At 39.5% G+C, this 25,766-nt stretch overlaps 1 protein-coding gene across 2 annotated transcripts in view; it reads left to right on the plus strand.

Annotated features, from left to right (window-relative positions):
* Ophn1 (oligophrenin 1) overlaps nt 1-25,766 on the plus strand; it is a 327,366-nt gene that overhangs the window by 265,255 nt on the left and 36,345 nt on the right. For both annotated transcript variants that reach the window (XM_085684928.2, XM_085684927.2), the window contains one exon: nt 10,475-10,634. In XM_085684928.2, the coding sequence (XP_085541054.1) occupies nt 10,475-10,634 (160 nt within the window). The remainder of the gene's footprint in view (nt 1-10,474; nt 10,635-25,766) is intronic.

Genomic DNA, 25,766 nt, shown 5'->3' on the forward strand with positions numbered 1-25,766 from the left:
GCTGGGTGCTTGGCCCCCCAAAGAATAAAGAGTCCAAAGAATAAAAACAGCAACAACAAAGGGGGTGTCTATGAATTCACTATACCAAATAAAACAAAAACATCTTTTCCATCCTTGGAATGGTTCTCTCCCTCCCCCGTCAAATGTGAGTATACCTAGTGCCCAGTTCTTTGTTTTGAAATACTATTCCCTTTTCAAAGGGACCAGAGTGGCTTAGAAAAGTGGCCTTTCCAGATCTGGGGTTTGGAAAGACAAGGTGAGCTGTGGGTAAATTATACCATAAAGAACAGGATTTGCTTGATAAGAATGACACCCATGATGTTTGGGAAACCCGCACAGGAATGTTTGCTAAGAGCACATTGATGAAGCAGAGATTCATGGAGGAGCTGGTAAAGACAGAGCAGCTATTATAGAAGAACAGCAGCTAATGAATGTGGAAGTGGTAGCCAAGTTATTAGCGTGTAACTGCACTGCCTTGTTTTTGAGCGCTGATTAAATGATCAAATCGAGAGACAAGATATTCTTATCATTTTAGTGTATTGCCTCAGGCTACTAATTATAAATGACACTGTGGATCTTCACAATGAGGCTCTGTGACAGATGCTGCCTTAAATCATTGGTCAATGTGAGCATCACCAGTAATGAGACAAGTTGACCCTCTATGTCTCCTAATTTGATAAAAGTGTGAAGTATAAAGCATGAAACTATGAAATGTTTAATGTGAATCGAACTAAGAGATGAAAGACTACAAATACAGGGAATGCTTGACAGTCTATGAGATTATTGGCTTGTATTTATTTTTTACAAGTCAGTATTGTGAGGAAAGAAGTAGGGATCCTAAAAGGCAAATGCAGTATATGAATTTTGATTTTACCGACATGTTAAAAACTCAGTTTAAAAGACTTTTATTCTCTTGACACTTGAGAAAATTTGATTATGACATAGGTATTAGGTGGTGTGGAATTGCAAATTTTCTTCTACATGAAAATCTTGTTATAGTCTAGTAGGAAATTTTGCTTTGTCTTTCAGTATGAATGCTGGTAGTTTAGGGATTCATCAATTTACTTCCAGAGACTTCAGAAAACATACACAGAGAAAGCAAGTGTGTCAAGGTACTGATGACTGACGTTCCTGTAGGCTGGCCAGATGTCCACAGTACTTCTCTTAGTCTTTGATCACTGGGACAAAATACCAGAATAAAGTAGCCTGAAGGGAGGGCATATTTATTTTAACCCACCACTTCCTCATGGTAGAGTGAGTGGGGCATGTCCATGACAAGACACAACACCTTGTATCACAGTGGCAAGGCTTAGTGGGGAGGGGGGAAGGAGGGGAAAAGAGAGAGATGGAGAGAATGTGAATATGAGAAGTTTAGTCTGCTTTGTCCATTTTCCCCTTTTGTTCGACATGTGCCCCAAGGTTATGGGATGTTGTTGACATCATTTAGGGCATCTCTCCCACCGTAGTTAATATTCTATGGAAATGGCCTGACAGAAACCCTCAGAGGTGATGTGCACAATTTTAGGTGTTTCATATTCCATCAGTTGCTCCTCAAGATTATTCAGCACAGTAACTCCAAAAATTTTGCACATGTTTGACAACCTTTATAGTCATATATTTCAGATAATGTAAATTTAGAAAATACGGTTAGGGCTGTTTAGAAAACTTACATGGAGAACAGAGAAAATTCACATGCTTTCAAAATGCATGTAATCACCCTGCTTGCCAGTTGTGGCTTTCGTAGTGTGTATAATGATTATATCTGTGCCTTTGTAATGTGTTCCTGCTCCTTGCTATTTTCTAGGTTAATAATAGGCAAAAATAAATAGACCTCTGCCAATTTGGGGTTTTCAGTTATCCAGTTCTTTTTTGTCTGTAGTTTCCATTAGTCACAGATAGAAGATTGCTAGTAGTGTCCTCTCCAGCAATCTCACCCTTAGTGGAATTCTACAATGGAAGCTAATGTCATGCCTAATTCTACCATTCATACATGTGTTTATCAGTACGCAGACACAAAGGGAGTTGTACAGCTTGTTCTATAAACTCAATGAAGTCCCATTTCTCTGTGCTTTCAGATGCGTTGACAGCGTCTTTTGTGAAAGTTTTACTCGACGCAAATGAGAAAATGTAGTAGTATAATTGGAGTCCGGCAATAAAATTCTATGATCTAATGGGGGAGATGTAAGACTCTTTCACAGTCTTGCATCTGTGGTGCTATTTGAAAGGTTTAGGGTTATTAGGTTTACTGGATTCTTATTTTTGTAATACTTGCATCTTTTCAGAAGCAGTACTTCGCAGTGTAGAAATTAGAAAGTACAGAAAACAAAGCAAAAATTACCTTTCTTTGTTCTAGCGCTCTGTAGTCATTGCTGGTAATATAACACATACTATTCTAAACTTTTGTGCAAGTGTGTTTATATAGAAACATATTTGTATTTGTCAATAAGATGAGGTTACGGTGTTCAGCTTCCCTCCCCACTTTTTAGAGGCAGTTTCAGGTAGGTAGTCTATGCAGACATGAATGTCGCTTGGGAAGTTTAGGGACTCCTGGTCCTCTTGCTTCTGTCACTCGAGTTCCGGGATTACAGGTCTACACAACCATGCTTGACATCTTCTACTTACCTTGTTCTGTAGTTTCTGCCTTTCCAGACTCTCTTATTATTTTCCTAGTTGACATTAAAACTGCTCTTTAATGGTGTTTGTCTAACTAACCAGTATATTACCACTCATTCTACCTCTCTCTTACATCCTTTTCATCTCTTTCATGTCCCCAACTAGTATGACGCTGGTTTATTGATGAGATCGCACCATTGTCTTGCACATTGTTATTTCTTAGTCTTTGTTTGTAACAGACAAGTTCATTCTCTCCTTCAGGTTGGCCTCATACTAATGATACCTGTGCCTTAACGTCCTCAGTGTTGGAATTTCAGGTGCTTGGATCCTTCTTCCTAGTTATACTTATTTTATTCATTGTCTTATTTCTAGCCTGTCCCTTTATTCTTGCATATAACAGGTTACCTTTAAAGACTGAATAGATTCAATTAGCCGATTTGTGGCTCCAGCAAATAGTCAAGAATTATTTGGTAACTTAAATTTCATCACATCTGGAGATTCGTAGTATTGGTTTATTCACTCACTGATGGCCACACTATCCAGTGCTTTCGTTTTCTTTCTGTTTCTAAGAGGGCTGTGTGACTCTATGGTATTCACAGTCAGTATCTGTATTTCCTACACATCTAACCTCATTAGAAATCATTTTTACCACCTGTCATGCTAACTGGCGATGGTATTTTCAAAATTTTATCGTAGCTCTTTTTCTTCTTGTTAGTCTTTTAAATCCAACTAGTTACTCTCAGAGTATAAATGTACGGATTCATGATTACAATAATACATTTATCAATGTACGAGAGTAGGCATGCAAGTAAAAAAATGTACAAACATTTTCTCATTGGTTCTGAGGGCACTTTTATTTTTCAAATTGTTATCTGCATTCTGGAAGCATCTTAGAACCAACAGTTTATTAAAATTGCTATTGTTAGACAGCTTTGATGTAATTATCACATTCTCTATGCATCAACTTGCTAATAGCTGCTCTCCTAGCACGCCGTAACTATTGCTGTTAACTTCTATCCATTTTTCAGTTTACTTTTGTTTTTTAAGTTTCTTAAAACATTATATGATGATTTGACAATAAAATTGTTTTTCTTTTTTACACTCATGATTTGGTTTTCATTGGTGGCATTGAAATATTCTAGGCCATTGTACTATGTTGAAATACGTATCGTAGGTTACAGAGAGTACGCTACTGATGGAGAAAGCCAAAGCTGTCTACCCTTGAAAGAGAACACCATTTAGGGGGTAAGGGACTGGTCGTTTTTGGCACTGACTCTCTCTATTACTGATTTTCCTTTTGAATAAATTTGTTTATGCAAGATGTCTTCTACTATGGGTATACAAAAATTAAATGAAGGAAGCAGCACCAAGAACTCATGTGCCCATTGTCCAGATTCAGCTCTCGAGGTCACACTTTATCTATGGTCCTAGTTTCCATCTGCCTGTTGTATGATTTTTTTTTTAAATAAAGTCATGGCACTATATTTATTTCACTCATCAAAACTCAGCTTCAAATTTATCTTAAGAAGATGAGAACTCTTTGTAAGCACATATCTAGCAAAATTATTGTAGCTGAACGGAAATTAATAGTAATATGAAATATTCTATTTTCAAATTTATACTGTTCACAAGTATGCTGTTTCTTTCTTTAAATGAGGATCCAATTTGAATGTATATATAGCAATCTAGTGACATGAGTTTCAAGTATCCAATTTTAGCAGAATTTGGCTTGAAAGTACATATGTGAGGCTTTCAGCCTGTGTCACATCTACATAGATGTATAATTAGAGCTTGAAAGCAGGCATAAATGAATAGAAAAGCTGTGTTCCAGTAAAGCTTTATTTATTTTAAAAAAGCAGGTGATAGTGAGATTTGGTTTAACTGCTTGATCTATAGCACTGTTTTCTAAATTTATTGCATATCAGAATCACCTGTAACATCATAAAATGCACAGTGTGGCCTAGACTTGATGTAGTGTGCAATAGAGACTATTTTATTTTACCGTGTACTCAATATATAGGTTTTCTGTACAACCTTCCTTTTTCTTGTGATAAGTTAAATTAAAAAAGTTACTTGTCCTTTAAAGTTTTCTGTAGTTGAAAGTTGAGTATAGAAGCTTGCTTTGCTCAGATTCCAGTTTGTGTGTATGTGTGTTTGTGTGTGTGTGTTTAGAGTGGGATAATGTACGTAATTGATGGTCCAGGAGACATGTAGTGTGTGGCTCTCTCTTTTTCATTGTTTTCGAGAGCAGGGTTTTCTTAGATTCATTTCCTGGCAGGCTCAAATACACTTTCGATCACCTAATAACTTTTTCACCTTACACATGACAGAACGGATTCTTAGGGATGGGAAAAGATAGGCACGAAGCCACACAGTACATTAGTAATAGAACCAGGAATATGATTGGAAGTGGCCTCCTTATTTAAAAGTCAAAGTACATCGAGTTCTTAGAGTCACTGAACCCTAAAACTGGATGATACTGACAAGTTCACATAAATAGCCTCCGATTCTTCTGCCAGCTGTCTTTGTAAACCAGAGGGCTCCCTCAGCTGAGTAGCCTGCAGATAAAGTTCAGAGCGCAAAGAAAATTTTGTCTTCGACTATTTCTGGGGGAAAAAGACTTAGTTCTCAAATTTTAAATTTTTAGTAATTCACATTAATGTGTGAACTTCAGGAAATGAGACCATCTCACCACACCGGGCCTAGATGCTGGAGTCCAGTAGTGGTTCCTGCTTTGAAGTAGTATGAGTTGCCGACTTGCCTTAGACTCCAGTACTCTTTTAGGTTTTATTATTATTATTATTTCTTTGAGAACTTCGTGCAGCATGTTTTGAACATATTCACCCTCCTCCACAGCTCTTCCCAGATCCACCTCTCCTTCCCTGCACACTCAATTTTGTGTCTTTTTATAGCCATCCATGCCAACTTTTGCTGCCCTAATATTCATAGATGTAGGACCTTCCACTGGAGTATGGTCAACTTATGAGAGCCTATATTTTTATAAAAAAGCTGACCCTTTATCTCCTAGCAACTGACAGTTGCCAACAGCTCCTCATTGAGTGGCTGGATTTCACACCCAACTCCCTTCTCCATGTTGGAATTTGGTATAGCCAGATCTGTGTGTGATGTCACAACCATTATGAGTTCATATGTGTAGCTGCCCTGTTTTGTCAAGAGGACACTTTTCATCCCCTCCATAATGATTAGATGATAAAGGTCGTTTCATAAAGCAAGAAATAATGTTGAATGGTACCATCGTGGTTTAGTGGATGTGTGATTGCTTAAAGGGATCAGCCGCGTGTTCCAGGTTAATATACCTCATTTACATGACTCCTGTGCTCCTCAAAGAATTTTAGTTTATTTCTTCAAATCTAAACTATCAAGGAGGGTTATTATATTCTACAGTAAAGAGAGCACCACCTCCTTCAAATGCTCATTCTTTTGTTGTAATCTTGCATTAAGTTAGTTCTTTGACATTTTCATACATGTTTGTAATGTGTTCAGATTATGCTCGCTGTACAGTTTTTTGTCTCTTTCTTATGCTTACCAACTCCCCCTACCCCCTCCACATACCAGTTCCTTTCCCAGATTAATGACTTTTGGGTTTGCTTTATTTTGGGTTTGCTTTGGGCCTACTTAGTTAACCAGGGCTATAAGTGTAGCCATCAGACTGGGACTATCTTTTGGAGCTTGGTAGGGTCACTAGTGGGTGCACTACTGTTGGCAACGACGCCCTCTTTCTCTAAATCTCTCAGCAACAAATAGTTCATCAGTGACAGATGGGGCCCCTTGAGCCCCTCCTCCCTTTTTATCTGACAGTGAGTGACAGGCTCAGTCTTGAGCGGTCCCTATACAGATGTCCCCAGTTGTTATGCGTTTGTCATCGCACTTGCTGGTTCTTGCCCAGAAGATAGCATTTCACAGCCCCTTTCCTTGTCTTCCAATTCTTCCTTTCTTTCTTCCACAATAGTCCTTGAGCCTTAGCAGGATGCTATTGATGTTTTGTTTAGGGCTCAGTTCTTAACTTTGATTTATTCTTAGCACTTCTTGTGGTGTTCAGTCTCTGCATTCACGCACATTCCTTGAAGTAGTAGTCTATGGATAAAAGCATAAATATTTAGAAGGCAGTCCAAAGTTATACTGGTTTAGCTAAATATTTTGTTTTTAATTTTGATGCTGAAGTTGTACCCAGTTGTTCTAGTCCTTATGGATTGGAAATAATACTGTAAACTTCTACGTAATTCGCTGTTTAGCATGTTGTTGGGGGTTCACTCATTTATGAATCTACAATTGAGCTATGACTTATACCTCTCCTTTTAAGAGTTGAATTTGCTGTACAGAACTTGCAAATAAAAAATCATGCAGCAAGATTAGCCAGGCAGATCATATATGCGTATATACTCTCTCTATATAAAGACATGTCTATATTTTCTGCATTTGTACATAAATTGCACGTCCTAGTATATCACTGCTCTTCAGGCCACTTTTTTCGTTTATCATTTTGAACATCATTCATTACTTCTGTATATAAGGTCTTGTTACATTTCTCAGACTGGCTTCAAACTCTTGGGCTCAAATGATCCTCTCACCCCAACCTCCGGAGTACCTAGGACTCCATCCCTAGACCACTGTGATCAGCTCTCCTCATTCTTTTTAACTGCTGGGTGGTGATTAAGGCAGAAACTAATAGCTGGCCAAAGAGCAGAAAAGAAGTGCCCGAGGAGGGCTCAGCCGCATATGGGCCATCTGTCTCACCACCTCCTTCTCAAGGTTCAGGGACTGTAGCAGAAAGACGATGCGATGCAGAAGTTGGGGAAGAATAGAGCAAAGACGTGATGAAGCATGCCAGGGCTGCTGCACTCAGGAGCTCAGAGCAGCTGAGGATTGCCTGCACAAGAGCAAGCCGTTCAGCATTCTAGCATGGAGGCCGAGAAGTTCATTAGTGACCCCCCCCCCCAAACCCCGCTTTCGGTGCTATGGACAGTTGGTGGCTACTACATGAGGGAGAATCTGTTTTCTTTAAGGTTATGGCTTCTGATAAGACTACTCACTCCAGTGGATGGCCCCACACCCAGAAGTACATGAACAACACAAATTGGAGTCAAATGGGATATTACATTCAAAGCAAAAAAGAGGACATAAAGTGTGGGGGGTATGGAAAAGTTGGGGGGATGAGTGGGGGGGTAAATATAATCAAAATACATTGTGTGGAATTCTTAACAGATAAAATATTTTTAAATGAAATGAAACGAATGTGTGCATTAGGAAAGGTAACACATGGAAAATGTATATGGCTTGGGTGTAGCTCAGTGATAGAGACCTTGGCTACTATAGATGAAGCTCTAGTGGCCAATCCCTTGTGTCGAAAATGAAGTGTATTGTAAGACGAGAGGTGGCACTTGGAAAGAAATCTCCCCAGGTTTCACCAGAAGGCCGCCATGAAAGGTGAATATAGTAGGGATAGTAGGAAGCTCCTGCAGAGCAACAGAAGTAAGCTCAGCTTAAAATCCTCCCATAGAGGCTTCTGTTTCTCAGGAGGAATTACCGGAGCAGGCAGGAAGATGCAGTGGAACAGTGGTTACACTCAAGCACCAACAAATACAGGTTTGAATCACCTGCCTTTCCAAACTGACATTATGAGCGCTTTCTGCTGGGCGCTTCATCTCAGGTCCCAGAATAAAGCATCCTTCTTTCTGCAGTTGTGAATGTACAGCAAACTGCAGTGGTATCGAGCAAACCCCAGGTCTCTTCAAAGCTCACAAAAGGAGAAGAGGGTTCTTGCTTAGTCCACAGTGGTTTACCCATTCCAGATCACTTGGTGGCAGCATGGAGATTCTTTGCTATTTTAATAACTGAACAAATTCTGTCACTAAAGAATAAAGGTTAATTGCAGAGGCATTTAAACTGTTGAAAGGGACTGATCAGCAGCCAGAAATATCAAAGGCCTGAATGCTGGCAGCTCATTACCATCTGAATGGCACCCAGCCTTTGTTAAGGGCTTAAGAGACTTTGTTATAAAGATTGGTCTAAGGATTCTGTCCCCCTTAATTACCCACTTAGTGTCAAGAACTTGCTTGTTCATGGGTCAGTCTCTCAGGGCCTTTGGCTGGGTGAGTTTGGGCATTAGTATTTTGAGTGGGCAGCTGGCCTGCCCCTTATTCTAACCTCTACACCCCCATAGCCAAACTGGCCAAGGGGCTGCCTGTTTTTCACTTGCCTGCCTCTAGTAGTTTAAAAGAGCTTTAATGGAGTTCAGTTCCTATAAAAATAATTAATTAGTAACTGTTGTGTGCCAGGAACACAGTTGGAAGTTGTTTACCACCTAGTAGAAGAAGCAGATAATTAAACTGAAAATTGCAATGTATTCTCCTTGCTAGAATTATCAGTTAAGATGAGGACGGTACCAAATGGATAGACCCGAAATCATATACACACAAAGCAACATTAACCAGACTTGGCAGGTTATATTCATATAGTTATGCACATGCTTGTAGCTAGCAAGAAGAATTAAAGAAAAATAGGACATGAATTTGAAAGGGGGTAAGCAGGCTATGGGATTAGAAAGGGAAGAGGGAAATGGTATAATTTGTATTTTTTTTTCTGGAAAATTAAAAAGATGTTTTTAAGAAAGCAGGAGAGAGGGAAGCCAGAAATCCATTGTCTTCCTCACACCAGATGCTACTTTTGACTTAAAATTCATTAGTCCTCATTTTCAGCTACCTGGAAGGAGATAGATGTCACCTAAAGTAAATCTCCAAGAACAATTAGTCATTCTTTAGATATGGGATAGGGGACATTCGAGGGAAAAGGTTGGCATAAAAGAAAGATAGAAAGTTCTGTCTGCAATAACCATGGTATAGCCAGAAAACGCTAATCTAAGCAGTTGAGTGGAACACTTGTCGAAGATTAGCAGTGCCTATAACGGAGGTTCTTAGAAAGAGAAGCGCATTGGGCAGTCCCGTTTTGAAGCAATGTCACACTTGCATTTCCACTGCTCCAAAGTAGACACAATTTACACAAGGAGGAAAAACAAGCTCAGGGAGGTTGGGATTAAAACTCCCTGTTGCGCAGCCTGTGAGGGCACTTTTGGGATCTAAACTGGGCTTAACTTTAGAACCTAGGCTATACATACGGATTAGAATTGGGGAAAAAAATTACAAAAGGTTTTAGCTGTGCACTCTAAAGACCTTTTAGCTTCTCCTGTAAGCGATGGGTAGCCAGTGGCGAGAATTGAAGCAGAGCAGAGATCTGGCGATCAGATTGCAGGACCTACTTCCCAGCTCAGCAACTGTGATTTCAGGAAGATCTTTTTCCGTCTCCTTTGTTTTATAAGATGAAGAAGCTGATCAAGGGGCGGTCAACCGTGGTGTGCTTTTCGGTCTTTCAGGTTTTAGGTTTTTAACTGTAGTACTAGAGTGGCCAGATTCCTCACTAGAAGGACTAGTAGGCATACTTCCCACTGTCTTTTTTTTTTTAAAGAAAGCAATGGACTACTAGGAAAGTCCTCCACCTCTGGGGTATACTTCTAATCTACTTTGCTGTTCATTGGACCTGCTGTTCCCCATGCCTTGCATATACTCAGGCCTTTCTCCTTCCTCCCCATACCCTTTGCTACCTCCACATCTGTCCCCTAACTCCTTCAGACTTACTTTCTTAGTTCCTCCTCTCTCTCACTTTGACTCCTCTGCACATACTATCTTGTATTACTTGCTAGTCTTTTCCATTGTGTTTTTTTCTTCCATCTACACTTTTGGCCTCGTCTTTTCTACTCTTTGGTGTCTCTTATCTCCTTTAACACCTAGCATAGTTCTCGTTACTAGAAAAATGAATCTTTTTCATCATTTTCTTTTTCTTCTGGCAGTGTGTGTGAGCACAGCAAAGAGAATCTTATGACACCTTCCAATATGGGGGTGATCTTTGGGCCCACCCTGATGAGAGCTCAAGAGGACACTGTGGCTGCTATGATGAACATCAAATTCCAGAACATTGTGGTAGAAATCCTGATTGAACACTTTGGCAAGGTAACCGTTTCCTATCCTTAATATCTCCCCTCCAAAAATGTGACATCTGTCTTGTCTGCCTTTTAACTGTGTTTGTCTGTCTGCCTGCCTCCACTCCTCTTTTTTTTTCTCTCTCTCCTTCCTTCCTTCCTTCCTTCCTTCCTTCCTTCCTTCCTTCCTTCCTTCCTTCCTTCCTTCTTTCCTTCCTTCCTTCCTTCCTTCCTTCCTTCCTTCATTTTTGTTTAGATTTTCAAAGAGAAACATGCTATAAAAAGCCTGGCTATCCTGGCACTCACTATGTAGTGTATATTGAACCTGTCATCCTTATGACTTAGTTTCCAGACTGTTGGGTTCACAGACAGAAAGTTGTGTGTCTTATTATTTGGTTCAAGTTGATATTGGAAAGAAATCCCACTATGCCACGATGACATGTTTCTTGAAGATGTATAAATTAAAACTAGGGCCTTGTATATGATAAGCAAATACTCTACCATTGATCTATCCTCAAGCCCTCTTTTTACTTTTCAAGCAGAGTCTTAATAAGGTGTCCCAGTCACCTGTAACTCACTCTGTAACCCAGACAGATCTTCAAGTTATGGTCCTCCTGCCCCAGCCTCCCAAGTATCTGAGATTACAGGCCTGCATTGTTAAACTTGGCCACGGTGATGTTTAATATTAAATCTAACACTTAGCAGTCAGGTAGTGGTGGCACACACCATTAATCCCAGCACTTGGGGGGGAGAGGCAGGTGAATCTCTGTGAGTTCGAGGCCAGCCTGGTCTACAAGAGCTAGTTCTAGGACAGGCCCCAAAGCTACAAAGAAACCCTGTCTCAAAAAGCAAGCAAACAAACAAAATATACAAAAATATAACACTTAGCTTTTCATCTATTAAGCATCTGTTACTTGAACACATACTGTTTTTTTTATTATCAGATAAATGCTGGGGATATTAAAGAAGAAAACTCCCCTGGCTGTTTCTAAGACATTAACCATGAAGTATAGCAAAGGAAAGTGATACGGAAGAAGGTGATGCATATACAATGAAACTATAGGGTAGAGTTATCCTCACATAATACCAAGTCCATGACATCCCCCAATCAAATGACAGATTGCTAAGAGAAAAGTAAACATGTTTATGTAAGTTTTATATGACATATGACTTAGTAACACTCTAGAATAAGCACCTTCCGCTAAAAACCCAGGTAAACTTATACTGTATGATAAAATATCTGCTTCTAGAGAAATATGACTACAGGATAATAGGGGCTGATGGAGTACTAACACACTGGAGGCAGGCCTATTTGTTTGGGCTTTTTTGTTCTTTTGGCGTTTCTGTACCTTTGAGGATACCATTGTATGTTTCTCTGGGTTCCTCTGGGTTTATCTTATATAATGTACTTTAGTGGGAAGTCAGAAAATTCTTATCTGGCCTGTTTCAGTGAAAATGGGCAGCAGAAGGTCTGAGAACCATTTTGTTTGCTCTTTTCTCAAATGTCAAGTCCCATATTTAGCAAGTCTTGAACCCCATTTCAAGACCATAAATAAATCAGTGTGTTTATTTTAAATTACAACTCATTCTAAAATGTTTTAAGTTAGAGTATTTTATATCATATTTAACTTATAAGGTAGCATACATTATAATTTGGTCAAATCAAAGGAATAAATTATAGCACATTCTCAACTAAGACTTCAAAAGGAATAAGAGAATGCATCTGAGGAAACAGCTAGTGTTCTCTGCCATGTTGTCTGTGTTACCTCCAAAACTTTTCATAACCTTTCTGATTTTGTCATTAAAAATTGAAAGAGGTTTATATGCTTCTATGTGATAGCCGTAGGTCCAAGGTTATTTCTTTAGGAAGTGGCAAAGATAATGGATACCAAAATGCAGTTAGATAGAAGTGAGTTCCATTTTCCACAGCACAATAGGATGACTATAACACGTAAACTGTGCCGAAAGAGAAAAAAAATTGTGAATCTTATCACGAAGAAACAATAAATATATAAGGAGATGGAAATACTATTTGATCCTTATGCACTGTGTGCGAATGTATGAATTTTAACACTGTACCACATATGTATGTGTAATATTGTCAACTAAAAAGTGTTAAAAAGAGATATTCTAAGAGTCAAAGTGCTTAATTAGGTACCACTGCAGCACCAGTCATGATGTGTAGTGACAGTTTAGGGTCCATCCAAGGCGCCTTGTAATTATCGAGTTGCGAAGAAGTCGATAAGCCCTACATTAGGTACTGTATTAATAGGGCTTTCTAGAGAGGCAGAACTGGTATGTTACATGTATAGATACTACAGAGGAGACCTGTTAGGGGAATTAGATGATGTATTTATGGCAGCAAAGAAGCAACAGCATAGTCCACCTATGATGGGCTGGAGACCCCAGGATTCAAGAGTAGTTCCAGGGGCCTCAGAACCAGGGAAGCCTACAGTATAAATCATCTTAGACAAAAGGCTACAGATAAAGGGATCTTGGTGTGGGTGGATAGCGTGCCGTAAGAGCAGGAGTGCAGAGGTCAGTGGGACAATAGTTCTGATGTCCAAAGCACGAGAAGAAAATTCTCATTCACAAATTAGTCTTCTGTGTTTTCATGGCCCCGACAGATCAGCTGGGTTCTTCCACAGTGAGGGCTGTTCTTCCTCATGTGGTTCTCTTAGACTCACAGGATGACCTCTTCTGGCAACACCTTCACTCTGACTCTCAATAATGTCTCCAAACATTCCTTAATCCAGTCAGTCTGTCACTTAACGGTTGTTGTCACAGATGCTAAAGTTGAATAGAAAGAGAAACAGGGAAAGCAAGTTTCAAGTGGGTAGCCCAGTATGGACAAAGGTCAGAGACCTGGTGCTCTGTTATTAGAACATGCAGTGGGAATAAAAGTAGCAGATTGCACTGGAGGCAGACGGGGGTATGGGCTGAAGAGTAATTGACTGCCTAGTTGATGAGTTTGAACGTGTGAATTTTATCCTGCCACTGCTAGGAAAGCATTGCTTACTAGTAGAGAAATGCTACAGTCAGCTTTGTAGAAAACAGGCTGTATTTAGAAGAATAGCTCGCACAGTTGGAACACTGTCTGAGCACAAAGTAATTATATTCTGAGTTAGGACAGTGGGAAGAAGGAGAGAGAGATGAAATCATTGAAATCATTAGGAATTAATAATCAGAGGATGCTGCTAAGGATTTCTGATACCTAGATTTCTTATTTGCCTGACCAAGTGAATGCAGCCACTCTTTTTATCGTAAGAAATATAGAATGCTAAATTTTGGGAGAGATGAGGGAAAGCTCAGTTTGGGACAAGTTGGATTAGACAGGCCTGAAGGTGAGCAGGGAACCTGGCTAATGTGAATCTAAAGAAAGGGTCACTGAATATAAAACCATGTATTAAACAATTTAGGATTTGGAGGCTACAGAACTCTGCCACAACTGACCCATGCCGACTGTAGAGTAAGGAAGCAACCATATGTAAACAGGAGTGACCATGTTGTGCTAATTGCTTATAAAATAGGCTATTAAGCCCATGGTTTATAATTAATTCAGCCCTGGTATAATGATTAGATTTTATTTATTGATGAGCTGATTTATTTACACAGCATAATTATCTATCATCCATTGATTCATCCATCTATCCTTTCATCTGTCCCTGTATGTGAGGTTTTGTTTAGACATAGGACATAGGAAAATCTATATAGAAGAAAAAGGGTTCAAAGGGATGATGAGGGAGGTAGTAGGAGTTAGAATCCCTTGGAAAGCTTTTGGCTTTGTTTTCTATGACAAAAAGTAGATTTTTCAGCTGTGGAGTGACATGGTTTTACTTACTTTTCATAGGACTATTCTGACTGAGGTGGGGAAAATAGTTATAGTAGACAGATATAGAAGTGGGAAGACTAGAAAGCCATTTTATTTTATTTTTTATTCAATTATTTATTTAGTCATACAATATATCTTGTTCATGATTTTCCCCTCCTCTAACTCTTCCTAGATCCTCCCTACTTCCCAACTGACTCAATTTAATGTTCTCTCTCCTTTCTCTCTCAAAGCAAAAGCAAGAAACAAAAATCAATTCAAATCAAACAAGAAACCAGTAAAAGAGAAAACGGAAAAGCAAAGAAAGTAATACAAAAATTCCACAAAGCAGATATTTTGTTGTTTGTGTTAGCCAGATCTGGGCATGGGGCCTACCCTGGAATATTGTTGATAGATCAGTAACACTCTATTGGAGAAACCCAATTTTCCCTTTCCCAGTAGGTGTCAATTGCAGGGGCTTCTTGGTTAGGAGTGGAACCATTTGCCCACTTCCCCTTCTCAGTGCTAGAGTTTCCTTCAAAGTCCTCACGCTCTGCACACTGTCCAGTTATAGGTCTCTGCATCGACTCTCTTTTCCTGCAAAAAGAAGCTTCTCTGATGTGAGTTGAGCAAGGCGCTGATTTGTGGGTATAACAAAACCTTATTAGGAATCATGTAATTATACTCATTTAGCAGAAAATAGCATCAAGTTTTCCCCTAAATCCATGATCGATCTAGCCTCAGTTCTCGGCCACTTTAGCAGTGTCTGGTAGGGGCTTTACCTCGTCTAGTCAGCTTTAGATTAAATCAAAAGATGGCAGGTTACTTCCACTCAAAACAAAGGCAAAGCTTGAAAGTAGGCCTAACAAAGCATTTATTGGAGTTATTTGCTCAAACTACAGAAAGCTGACAAGAGAATTCACAATAATTATAGGTATATTAAGAGGCACATTGTATTTCATGATTAGAATACTCAACATAGTAATGATATCATTTCTTTCCAAGATGACCTGTATGTTTAAGACAATGTTAGAATTCAGCCAAATATTTTTGTAGGTAGTGGCAAGGTTATACCAAGTAGGAGGATACAAAAGGGACTATAAAAGCTAACACTTTTTGGAAAGGAACAAACTGAGGTGTATTATTCATATTAATGCTTATGATATTCAGCACTAAGACAATATGCAATTAGCAGATGGATAGGCACAGACCAATGAAGCAGAATAAAGAATGTGCAAATAGTCCCACAAAGTTTGGATAAACTATTTTTCACAAAGGTACAAAGGGAACTGACACTGTCTTACATAGCTCAGTTGCTGACACTTCCTTTTTCCATAGCTCAGACCCCAAATTCAATCATCCAGTACAGCAAAAGAATTTTAAATAAGACAGAATAATATTTTGAACAAATGCTGGGAGAAGTTGCACGTATGTTGGTAATGAAAGTGAATCTCAATGTAAATCTCATATCATGTGCAAAAGTTAACTCAAAATGGATTATCTAAAAAGAAGCAAAATCAGCAGCAAAAAATTGGAGTATTCGGTTACAGGTAGATTTTTGGAAAATTGCATAGGAGAAAGACTTTCCTTACTGAAGGAAAGTCTGCAGGCCCTTGGACTTTTAGAAGTTTTTTGATGTGACACCCAAAACACAACCCAGAAAGGAAAAAAAATCAGTGGATTGGATTTTTATCAACGTTGCTACCAAGTTGCAAAGGACTCATATCTAGAATATATAAAGAATTTTCATAGCCAACCACAAAGGATCAAGCATTGTAGTTATTAAAATGGATAAAGTCAGGAACAGTATGCGCAGATGGCAAGTAAGAGATTAGAAGTTGTTCAGGACAACTAGCCAGTAGGGAAATGCGAATTAAGACCCCAGTGAGATAGCACTGAATATTTATCAGACCAGCAGAAATAAAAACCAGCGACAATCCAAAATGGTGATGAGGGCACACAGAAGCTCAACTGTGTCCTACTTCTCAAATGGGAATATAAAATAGGACAGCCTCTCTGAAAAATAGATGTGCAGTTTCTTAATTAAAACAAAGCAAACCAAACATGGACATCTGGGGAACCATATTTTGCTCTCCTAGCATTTGTCAGATAGAGACAAAAGCTGTTTACCGCTGCAGGGATTTAAAATTATCCATCCTGTTACCCCTGTATGTCAGGTATTATTGGAGACAATTTTACACCGAAGTTCACATTAGGAGAACAGAATGACTTGTCCAGGGTCACCGAATGAGCCAATTTGGGAACTCAGATTTAACATTAACTCAAATCGACACTACAGGGTCTTTTCTGGGTTCTTGAAAATGAGTCTTTAGGTGGTGGAGACTGTCATTAGACACGAAAAGGTCGAGGATATGAGAACAGAGTTGCCAAAGGTCATCCACATAGTGAAGATTTGTGTTAGATGTCTGTGGTAGTTGGAATGATGGGTGTCTCCCATAGGTTCAGATATTCGAGTACTCTGTCCCCAGTTGCAGGCACTGTTTGGGAAAAGTTCTAGAAGCTTTTGGAGGTGGATCCTTACTGAAGGAAAGCCATCACTGAAGGCCAGCTTTGCGAGTTTCTAACTTTGTCCCACTTGCCTCCCGTAGTTTGCCTCTGCTTTTCTGCTTCCTGCCTGTGCATAGAAATGGGATCTTTCTGCTTCCCGGCCCTGCTGCTGTTCCTGCTGCTTGCTGCCATCCTTCCCTACCATTGTGGACTCTCCTTTTGGAACCATAAACCCAAATATCTTTTCTTTTTTAAGTTGTCTTAGTCATGACATTTTATCAGAGCAACACAAGTAACTAATGCAGCATCCTAGTTTTAACATTTGATGGTCAACTTATGAATCTTGTTGGTTTGAGTGAAGAGTTTAGCTCCAGGCAGAAGAGGCCATGGAAATGCTTCGGTATGTCCTAACTTACTGCACTTGAAATGTTCTTATTCATTTGTGAGTGGATAGAGGAGTGATGATGGCATGTTTAGTCTGTTATCAGTCAAAACCCCTTAATTTCTGGCTGGGTGGTGGTGGCGCATCCTTTTAATCCCAGCAGTTGGGAGACAGAGGTCCTGTGAGTTAGAAACCGCCCTGGTTAACAGACCATGTTCCAGGAAGAGCGAGGACTACACAGAGAAACGCTGTCTCAAAACCAAAACCAACAAAACCCACCAAAAAACCCACTCAAATTTCTGCAAAATTTATTCTATAGATTGTAAAGAATACAAGACCAATTTTATTTTACCAAAAGGTTTGCTCTTTGGTGAATATCCTTAATCCCAACAGGGTTTATAAAATTATTTTGCTGCATGTTTGGTCAGGATCCCTAACTCTATATTTGTAGCATTATGTGAAGAACAATTCATTACAAATACTGGTTTTCTCTTATCCCCAGGCTCCAATAGGAGGTCATTTCAGCTTATTGGTGCTCAGCGGTGGAGTGAGGCTGTTATATCTTCCTAGATTTTAAATATGTGTTACATGATTGTAATTCTGGCCTTTGTATGATACTAAAGATGTATATTAGCTATGTTTTCAAAAAAAGCAATATGATAATCACGAATTGTTTCTGATTTATAAATTTCCTTCAGGTGAGGCATCTTACGTGGCTATAGAAAATGAACTTTCAGTTTGCGAAGCACTTATCAAATTGCCCGTTTTGAAGAAGAGAAAAATGATGTGTGAGGTTGTCCCAGAAATTATAGACCTTATGTAGGTGTGACTGCATAGAATAGTTGTGGGGATTAAAAGAGATAATATATGTGAGAGTTGAGACTGCTCAGCAAGCAGTAGGGATTATATGTTCCTGCCAAGTTGTTCAGCTAATGGGATATGATTTTTCGGTTGACATATTATAATTTTAGTAATATTTTTTCCATTTACGCTTGCTCTTTAATAGAAAGGGCTTAAACACACTGGTTTTCAGTTTCTCTATCAGTCCCTTAAAAAAAAACCCTAGATAGTCTGTAAAGAAAACTTTAATGTGTAAGGCAAGCTGATGTTTAAAGGAGTCCATTCCGAGATTTGTCTCAGCACTGTTGTTTTTAAGTAATTTGAATTACCTCTAAATTTCCAAGTAGGAGAGCAGATAAGTAACGAGGGAAAGGAAGCCCCCCCTTCACTAATCCCCTAGAACAGCACTGTCAATTCTTCTGAAATTCTTAGTCTCTAGCCCATGGAAAAGTGTGTGGATCAGGGTACACTAACCCGATACTGCTGGCTTGAGACAGAGGTAATTTGGATTGGCAGAGGAAGGCTGGTTTTTGTTTTCTGAACATTTTGTTTGGGGCAGCTGCTGGGAATTACAGAGAAAGAGAGAGGCCAGCTGCGAAGGCAGTTCTTCGTGATTTAGTTCCGAGGACAGAACTGTGTTTCCTTTAAGGAAGTGGAATATGGGACGGATCCATTTGGCTATCAGAACTAGAGAGTGACTTTTTAAGATCTTCTGACTCAGGCACTTCATTTTCCATAAAGCCCTGTCTCTTTACAAAATGCATTGTTGCAGCTCCATCCCCACCCCTGTCTTTGGACCCTCACATCCCTTTGGTTCTTCACAAGGTGCTTTATAAAAGAGCTCAGGTACCAGCGTTGAATCCTTGCCAATCTATTATCTCACGTGTACTTTGGAAAGGCATTTGTCAGCCCCGCAGCCGGACTTCAGCACTTTCCGCATTTGTTGCTCCTGACTGCACTGTGCTAGTGCTAGAAACCAGTTGGTCCACCTCCTCAGACTTCGATTTTTGAGCAATGACCCAGGAGTCAGGCTGGGTGCAGTGAGGTGCACTGTACTCTTAGTGCATCCAGTCCTCATTCCGACTCTGAAATGATGCACATTATTGATTGTCTAGATTAGGGAACAGAGATACTGAGTGTGTTGAGTGGCAAAACGGAGACGAATCCAGTTGTGGCAGCGTAAGGCTGCATCTCAAGGAATGGAGACCTCTTTTCAAGCGAAAGATTAAGGTTGTACTTGTCTTTGTATCACTGACATTGGCGCAGCTATTGTTGCTTTCATTAACTTCCTCTGCAGTGCTAATATGTGTATTCCAATGCTTTCATTTTTCTTTATGCATGTTTCTTAGTATTGGGGATGTAATACAGGGCATCACACATGCTATGACTGCCGTGCTGCTGAGCCACAGTGTAGTCCAATATTTCCCTTCTAGAGGGTGGGTAATTGCCTTTCAATTATGCCCCGTGTTGCTTCATGGTCTTAGTATAGTTTTCTGAGAAAAACAATTATTTTCAACGTAATTAGGAAATCCACTACTAATATATGTCAGAATGGATTTTACTGTCTCTAAAGATGAACGGCTTGAGGGCGTGGTTGAAGGAACTGAGAAGCTGAAGGATACAGTCTTTGCCGCAGATGACTGAGGGCAGTTCTTCTTGTAAACTGGCCAGAGAAAGCTGGATTGTTTTCAATACAAAGTTTGTGAGAACTCAAATGTTGCCTATGTTCCCAAATGTCCAAACAGGAACTTATCCAGGAAAAAGACCTCATTGATGTTGTAGCAACATGATGGATTGGAAGAGGCAAACAAGAGTCCCTTTTTAAAAACAACTCTGATTTATGTATTTTTCTGACACCCAATCTTGCAGCCCCGAGGACACAGACCACAGCCCTGGTTTGCTGCTTTTTCCTGAAATCTGACTTCTGTAGATTTGTGTCTGCCGCCAGAGGGCAGCAAGAGAACAGAGAAATGTGTTTCCCTCTTTGTGGAGTGATAAATGACAGACACACACATTCAGACACACATAAACATGTGTGTGTATTAATTTGAAATGTAACTTCTGATTGCAAATCATAATGCATTTTACTATAAAGCTTGTTTTTAATGTTTATATTTTAAAATGTACCTATCGTCATCTAAATATTCATTTGTAGTACACACACACGTATATGCGTGCATATGTAACATAGGAATATAGAGAGGGTGAGAGAATCTAATTAAGTCAGATCTGTGCTTCATTGCATTTAATTTCTGAAATGATAAGGTTAAGCTAAAAAGTTATTAAGAATAACATTTTTATTAGCTTATCCATGTTAGGACATTTTCAGAATCTAATATATAGTTAGCTGAGAATTTGACAAACATTTTCAAATGAATCTTCAGAAAAGTATCTTTAAGTATGCATATTGAGATCAAAGGGTAAGCTGAAGAAAAATATCTTTGAGCAGAGAATTATTAAGATTGAGAAACTTCAGATGTGTTCATTAGTCATCGCGAATCTTTTAAAGATACAGTTTCGAGATTTCAGCCCTGGCTGAGTCGAGCTCTTCGCACATTCTCCAGCAGCCGGGTTCTCTTAGCTAGCCTCTGGATCAAGGTCAGGGCTTGCTGCAGCTGAATAAGCATGTCCAAACCCGACGAGATGGCGTGTGAAGTACAGGGTGCATTTGGGAGTGACATTTGCCCCCAGTGTTCAGATACCTGAAATCCTCATTATGAGTCACTCTTTCGATTCTGGTCACCCTGGTAGTTCTCTTGAAGATTCAGCAAAGGGGAGCGATACATTGTCCTCTCCCTTTCCTTTCTCCAGTTGGCACTGCAATGCTTCCAACAGTAAAAAGCAGTAGGCAGCATTTCCCGAGGACTTACTATATGCTAAGCCTTTGCTGCTCAACGTTCTAGTGAGTCCTTCCAGCAACTCTTGAGGTGTTCTCCCATTTTACTGGTAGGCAATGAGACTGAGAAAGGCTAGGTTTGCTGCGGGTTATCAAAATCAAATATGTTTGTTGTCGTTGTTCGTATCTAGTTTACATGTCCAAGGGGAAACACACATAAATAGAATAAATACTTTTTAAAGGTATTATTAACTCACTTGTTGTTATTTTAAGTGCTGGGGATGGACCCCAGGGCCCTGCACCTGGGAAGTGCCAGGCAAGCACTAAGCTATAACCTTAGTTAGCCCTTGCCATTCTAAAAAAGATTTCCAGAATCATATAGACTATTTTCCTCACTAGACAGTGATTGTTTCATAGAATTTATCTCTGTGTCTGACACGGCTTTGGTGCGCTCTGAAGTCTCCGGTCAAAGTCTAGACGATATAGTAAGACTGGGGTCAGTAGGCTAGAGGGCCAGATGGTGGACTCTGGCAGCCAGGCCTGGAACAGCCTGACTTTTTGCAGTCAGGCAGTTGTGCCAATAGGAGTTTTAGAGGCTAGGGAGCAGTAGACGAGCACTGAGAGATTGTGTGGTTTATTTCTGTTCTCTGAGATTTTGTGGCTGATGACTGGGTCACGGCTACTTCTTTGGATTAACACAAAGAATCCAGGAAGTGTTCTGGTTAACTCTATAGGCTTCTCACGTATCTCTAGTGATGCAAAAGCAATGAAAAGAATGGAATAACTTTGGAACCAGACAGCCCTGGAGAGTAGTTCTAATTGTAGCCTTTGCTAGCTGGGTGGTCTTAAGCAAGTCAGTTTATCTCCTGAGCCGTGTTTGTCTCTTTTTAAAAAAGGAGATGACTGATTAGCCCTACCTCAGTGTTATTAGGAGGATTCACTATGATAAAGGTGTCCGGTGCTTTGTATGTAGCACAATGCCTATGCCCTCCCCCCACCAGTGTTTTAGAGTATGGATGGGAAACGAACTTGATCTTAGTGGTCACATTCTCCTATAATCATTTTATCTTACTGTCTCTGAATTCATTATAATTAAATAAGCGTGCCTTAGAGGTCCTTAGACCCTTGCTTACTTCTGTTTCCTTGCGGTAAAGACGCTCTTCCCTTCCACAGTCTAAATCATACTATGCTGGTCCAAAAGAAGCACTCCACTTGATATCTATCAATCCACTCTTTGTAGAAAACACATAATTATCAATTCCAGTCAGAACATTCTTAGCAGGATCTGACTGCATTCTTTCATTCCCTTGGTGTTCTCATTCCAAGGCAACCAACCAGGGAATGGATAGCCAATCAGAGCATGGGTTACAGACCTAGTAAATATAGTTAATGGAAGGCAATGGTTGTTTTCTACACTAGACGCTGTACTTTAAGGGAAAGGAGACCATGTTGGGCCTTAGAACTTGGGCTCTAATCACAATTCTATCTTCTACTAGTTTTGGAGCCCTGGGCAATTCATAACTCCTCTTTGGATATTATTTTTTCCACAAGTACAATGTATGAATAGGACCAAATAGCATTCTACAATATTATGTCTAAAAAGAAAATCTTAAAGACTATGTGTTGCTGAGTCAAAAGACAGTCTTAATGGCAGCCCTCTTTTAAAAGTTGGCTCTTGTTTACAAGAGACGTGACATTTTCAAAGTTCTGTAGATACTCCAAGCAAACTTGGTGACACATTTGATGTTTAAAGTGGTTTGTGCCAAATGCTAAGAGCTTATTATTTTTGACCCCATTGCCACCTTTGTTTCTAATGCATTTTAAAATACAGTTTCTGCTAGTATAACCGGATCTCAGAAAATCTCAATCTAGCATCAGCCAGAGTATAAATGGAGAGTTGGTGGAAAGCTGGCATTCTTCAGGGCCAGATATTATAGCTTAGATTTATAGAAATTCAAGGTAGGCTTTTTTTGTTGTTTTTCCTTTCTTTTTCTTTTGTTTTCTACAATCTGATATATGTAACCTGGAAGCCCCATCTGAGGTGAATCTCCATATCTGTTCAATTCTGTGAAGATTTGCAAGAATTAAGTTTTTGACAATTTGAAAATGACCATCTTTTATTAAACTTCATTTTCACACCTAAATTCATGACAGAGGAAAGTCTACAATGGGAGACTTTCACCGAACTTAGATAAGTAGTTCATGAACCCCCAGTTCATTGAAGGTAGTTCATTTCTGACTGTGCCACCAAATTTCAGTATTATAATTCAGATTTTGTCCTCAGAACCCTTTAGAAAGAGGAGGAATGTCCTGGAGTTGGACACCTGACTCTAACCCTAGGCAACAGCGAAAAGCTACCTGAATAGAATTTAGCCTTGGATATTGATTTCCTTTTGACCAGGCGCTGAGGATTTATCTCAGTGAATATTTTACATAGTACTAATCATGTGTCCCCAAATAAGCACTATTTTGGCTCAAGATTCTATTCTGACCACTCTCTGAGATTGTTTTACTATACTCACTCTTAGTAACTGCAAGAGCCCGTGCATTCTTACCTAGTTTGCAGAGGGAAGTCAGTTAGTCACATAGTTGCTGGAATTTTGATGTGTAGGAAACATGTTCTGCCTGACCCTGCTCCCATTCAAATAATCATTTGTTCAAATTAAAATGTTTCCTTTTTATATCGTAGAAAGAGTATTAGCCTTGAAGTCAGACACTTTGGAGTTCATAACATGGACTCGCTACTTATTATCGGGTAGCCTTGGAAAAATACACAGTCTTTATTCCCAGCCAAGGCCTTGGCCTCAAATCCCGTCTCCAGCCCTCTCTCCAAGCTGATCTAGTCTTTCTGCTATGTGAAAGACCCCAGGGTCTAGAGAAGGGAAAATGAGGACCAATGCCCTATCAAATTCTATTAGTAATTATTTGCTTCTCATTTATATTTCCAAACACTCTCTCCTCTTTTAATACTATCAGTGGTGTGGATAGATGGATTAATGCTGTGCTGACCATAATGTAATAGTTAGCTAACTACTCATATATTTAAAACCCAAGTTTTCATTGGAGAGAAAAGAAATTATAAAAAGTCACTAAGTAAATATATATATATATATATATATATATATACATATATATATATATAATTACTTAGAACTGTACCTAACACATAAACATAGTATAGGAGTTTCCCATGAAAACAGACCTTGACCCATCACTTGACCCTGGAAAAAGTTTGTACTGTCCAAGTTGTACTTTAGTCACTTGTCTGAGTCCACAGTTAGAATCATCCTTTCTTTCCTTCTCCGCCATCACTGTTGCCTTCCCTTCACAATGATATCAGAAGGCCTAAGAGAACTTGGTTCTCTATCTTCCATCATTGACCCAGTAGAAAATCCTTGTTTCCTGTGAGTTTCGGGTTTGTTTCTTCTTTTTAAAAGCTACACTGTCCATCATCAGAACCAACTTAGAACAAGTCCTTTCATGGATAGTTGAGAAATCAATGGTGGAATTAAGCAGTGCAGACTGGGGGTTCTTTTCTTGCGCTCTCCGATTCCCTTTTCGTCTATAAAAGTCTCCTCATTAACATTGGGCTGCCAACAGTAGATCAAGGGATTCGGGGCTCTTGATTACAGAAACCAATAAAGTGCGCTCTAAATAATAAAACGCAGGAGCTCTTGCTTTGTCTGCTTTCTTGCCCCTCTCTTAAGAGAAACTATGACATCCCCCTTCCAAAGTTTTCCTTCTCAATTCCACAAGTTAGGTCTGCAGGAAATAGCCCGGTTTTCAAGTGCCCATGATACTCATAATTTCATGGTATATATCAATCAAAATTCTGGACACTGGGAATACTCTTATAAACCAAACAAAAGCCTTTTAAAATAGGTCTCATATTTTCCTGGGGAAAGACCAATTAGATATATTTATCAAATGATAGTAAATACTCTGGAAAAAAAACAAAGCAAGGTAAAGGCTAGTATTTATAAGATAATGAAAGAAGGCCTTGCACAGTGGAAAATTTAGACAGTGATCTCCATGAAATAAGTATATGAGCTATGGTAGCTATCTTAGAGCTCTATAATACTAATACTATAGGGGCCCCGAGGCAGACATGTGGTTGGTATGTTGAACAGTTAAAGGGAGGACGGTGGAAAGAGCAAAGTAGCCATTTGTTTCATTTCTCTTCCCAAAGGCTACACAAGGGCTAAATTCATCCTTTAAAAGATGTGGGCCAGGCAGTAAACATTATTAACTGTGTTCCGGAAGCTGAGACAAGAGGATTGCTGTAAGTTAAAGGCCATCCTGAGCTACATATAATGAGTTCCAGGACAGCCTGGGCTACAGAATGAAACTCTGTCTCCAAAAGTAATCAAAAAATCGAAACAAAACACACAAAGTGAGGTCTTTAGAGGGCCCACAGAACAGAAAGAGGTAAATTACTTCTCTCACCAAAGGAATTGCCAAAATTTCCACATTAACGTTTGGCTCCATGGTTTCCATCTGCAGACCAGCTTTGGGAAGGATGTTGCAATCTGTGAGGACTTTGGGGTTATGCGGGCCACATTTTAATTTCAGAGTGGCCACATCGCCAGGATTATACGGCCCCTCTACTTTTCTGTACTTCTCCCATTGGGACAGAATACAGCTTTAAGCTTCCCATTTACCCTCTCTGAGGCCTGATTTCTGGTATATTGGCAGAACGGGTCTCAGAAAGTTCCTGATCAGTGTCTCAGTCAACTTGGCACCGCTTCCTAAAGAAAAGCAGGCTTGAAGAAAGTGCTATGTCAATGCG

Source organism: Myodes glareolus, chromosome X (genome assembly GCF_982192425.1).
Source record: "Myodes glareolus chromosome X, mMyoGla1.1, whole genome shotgun sequence".
NCBI lineage: Eukaryota > Metazoa > Chordata > Mammalia > Rodentia > Cricetidae > Myodes > Myodes glareolus.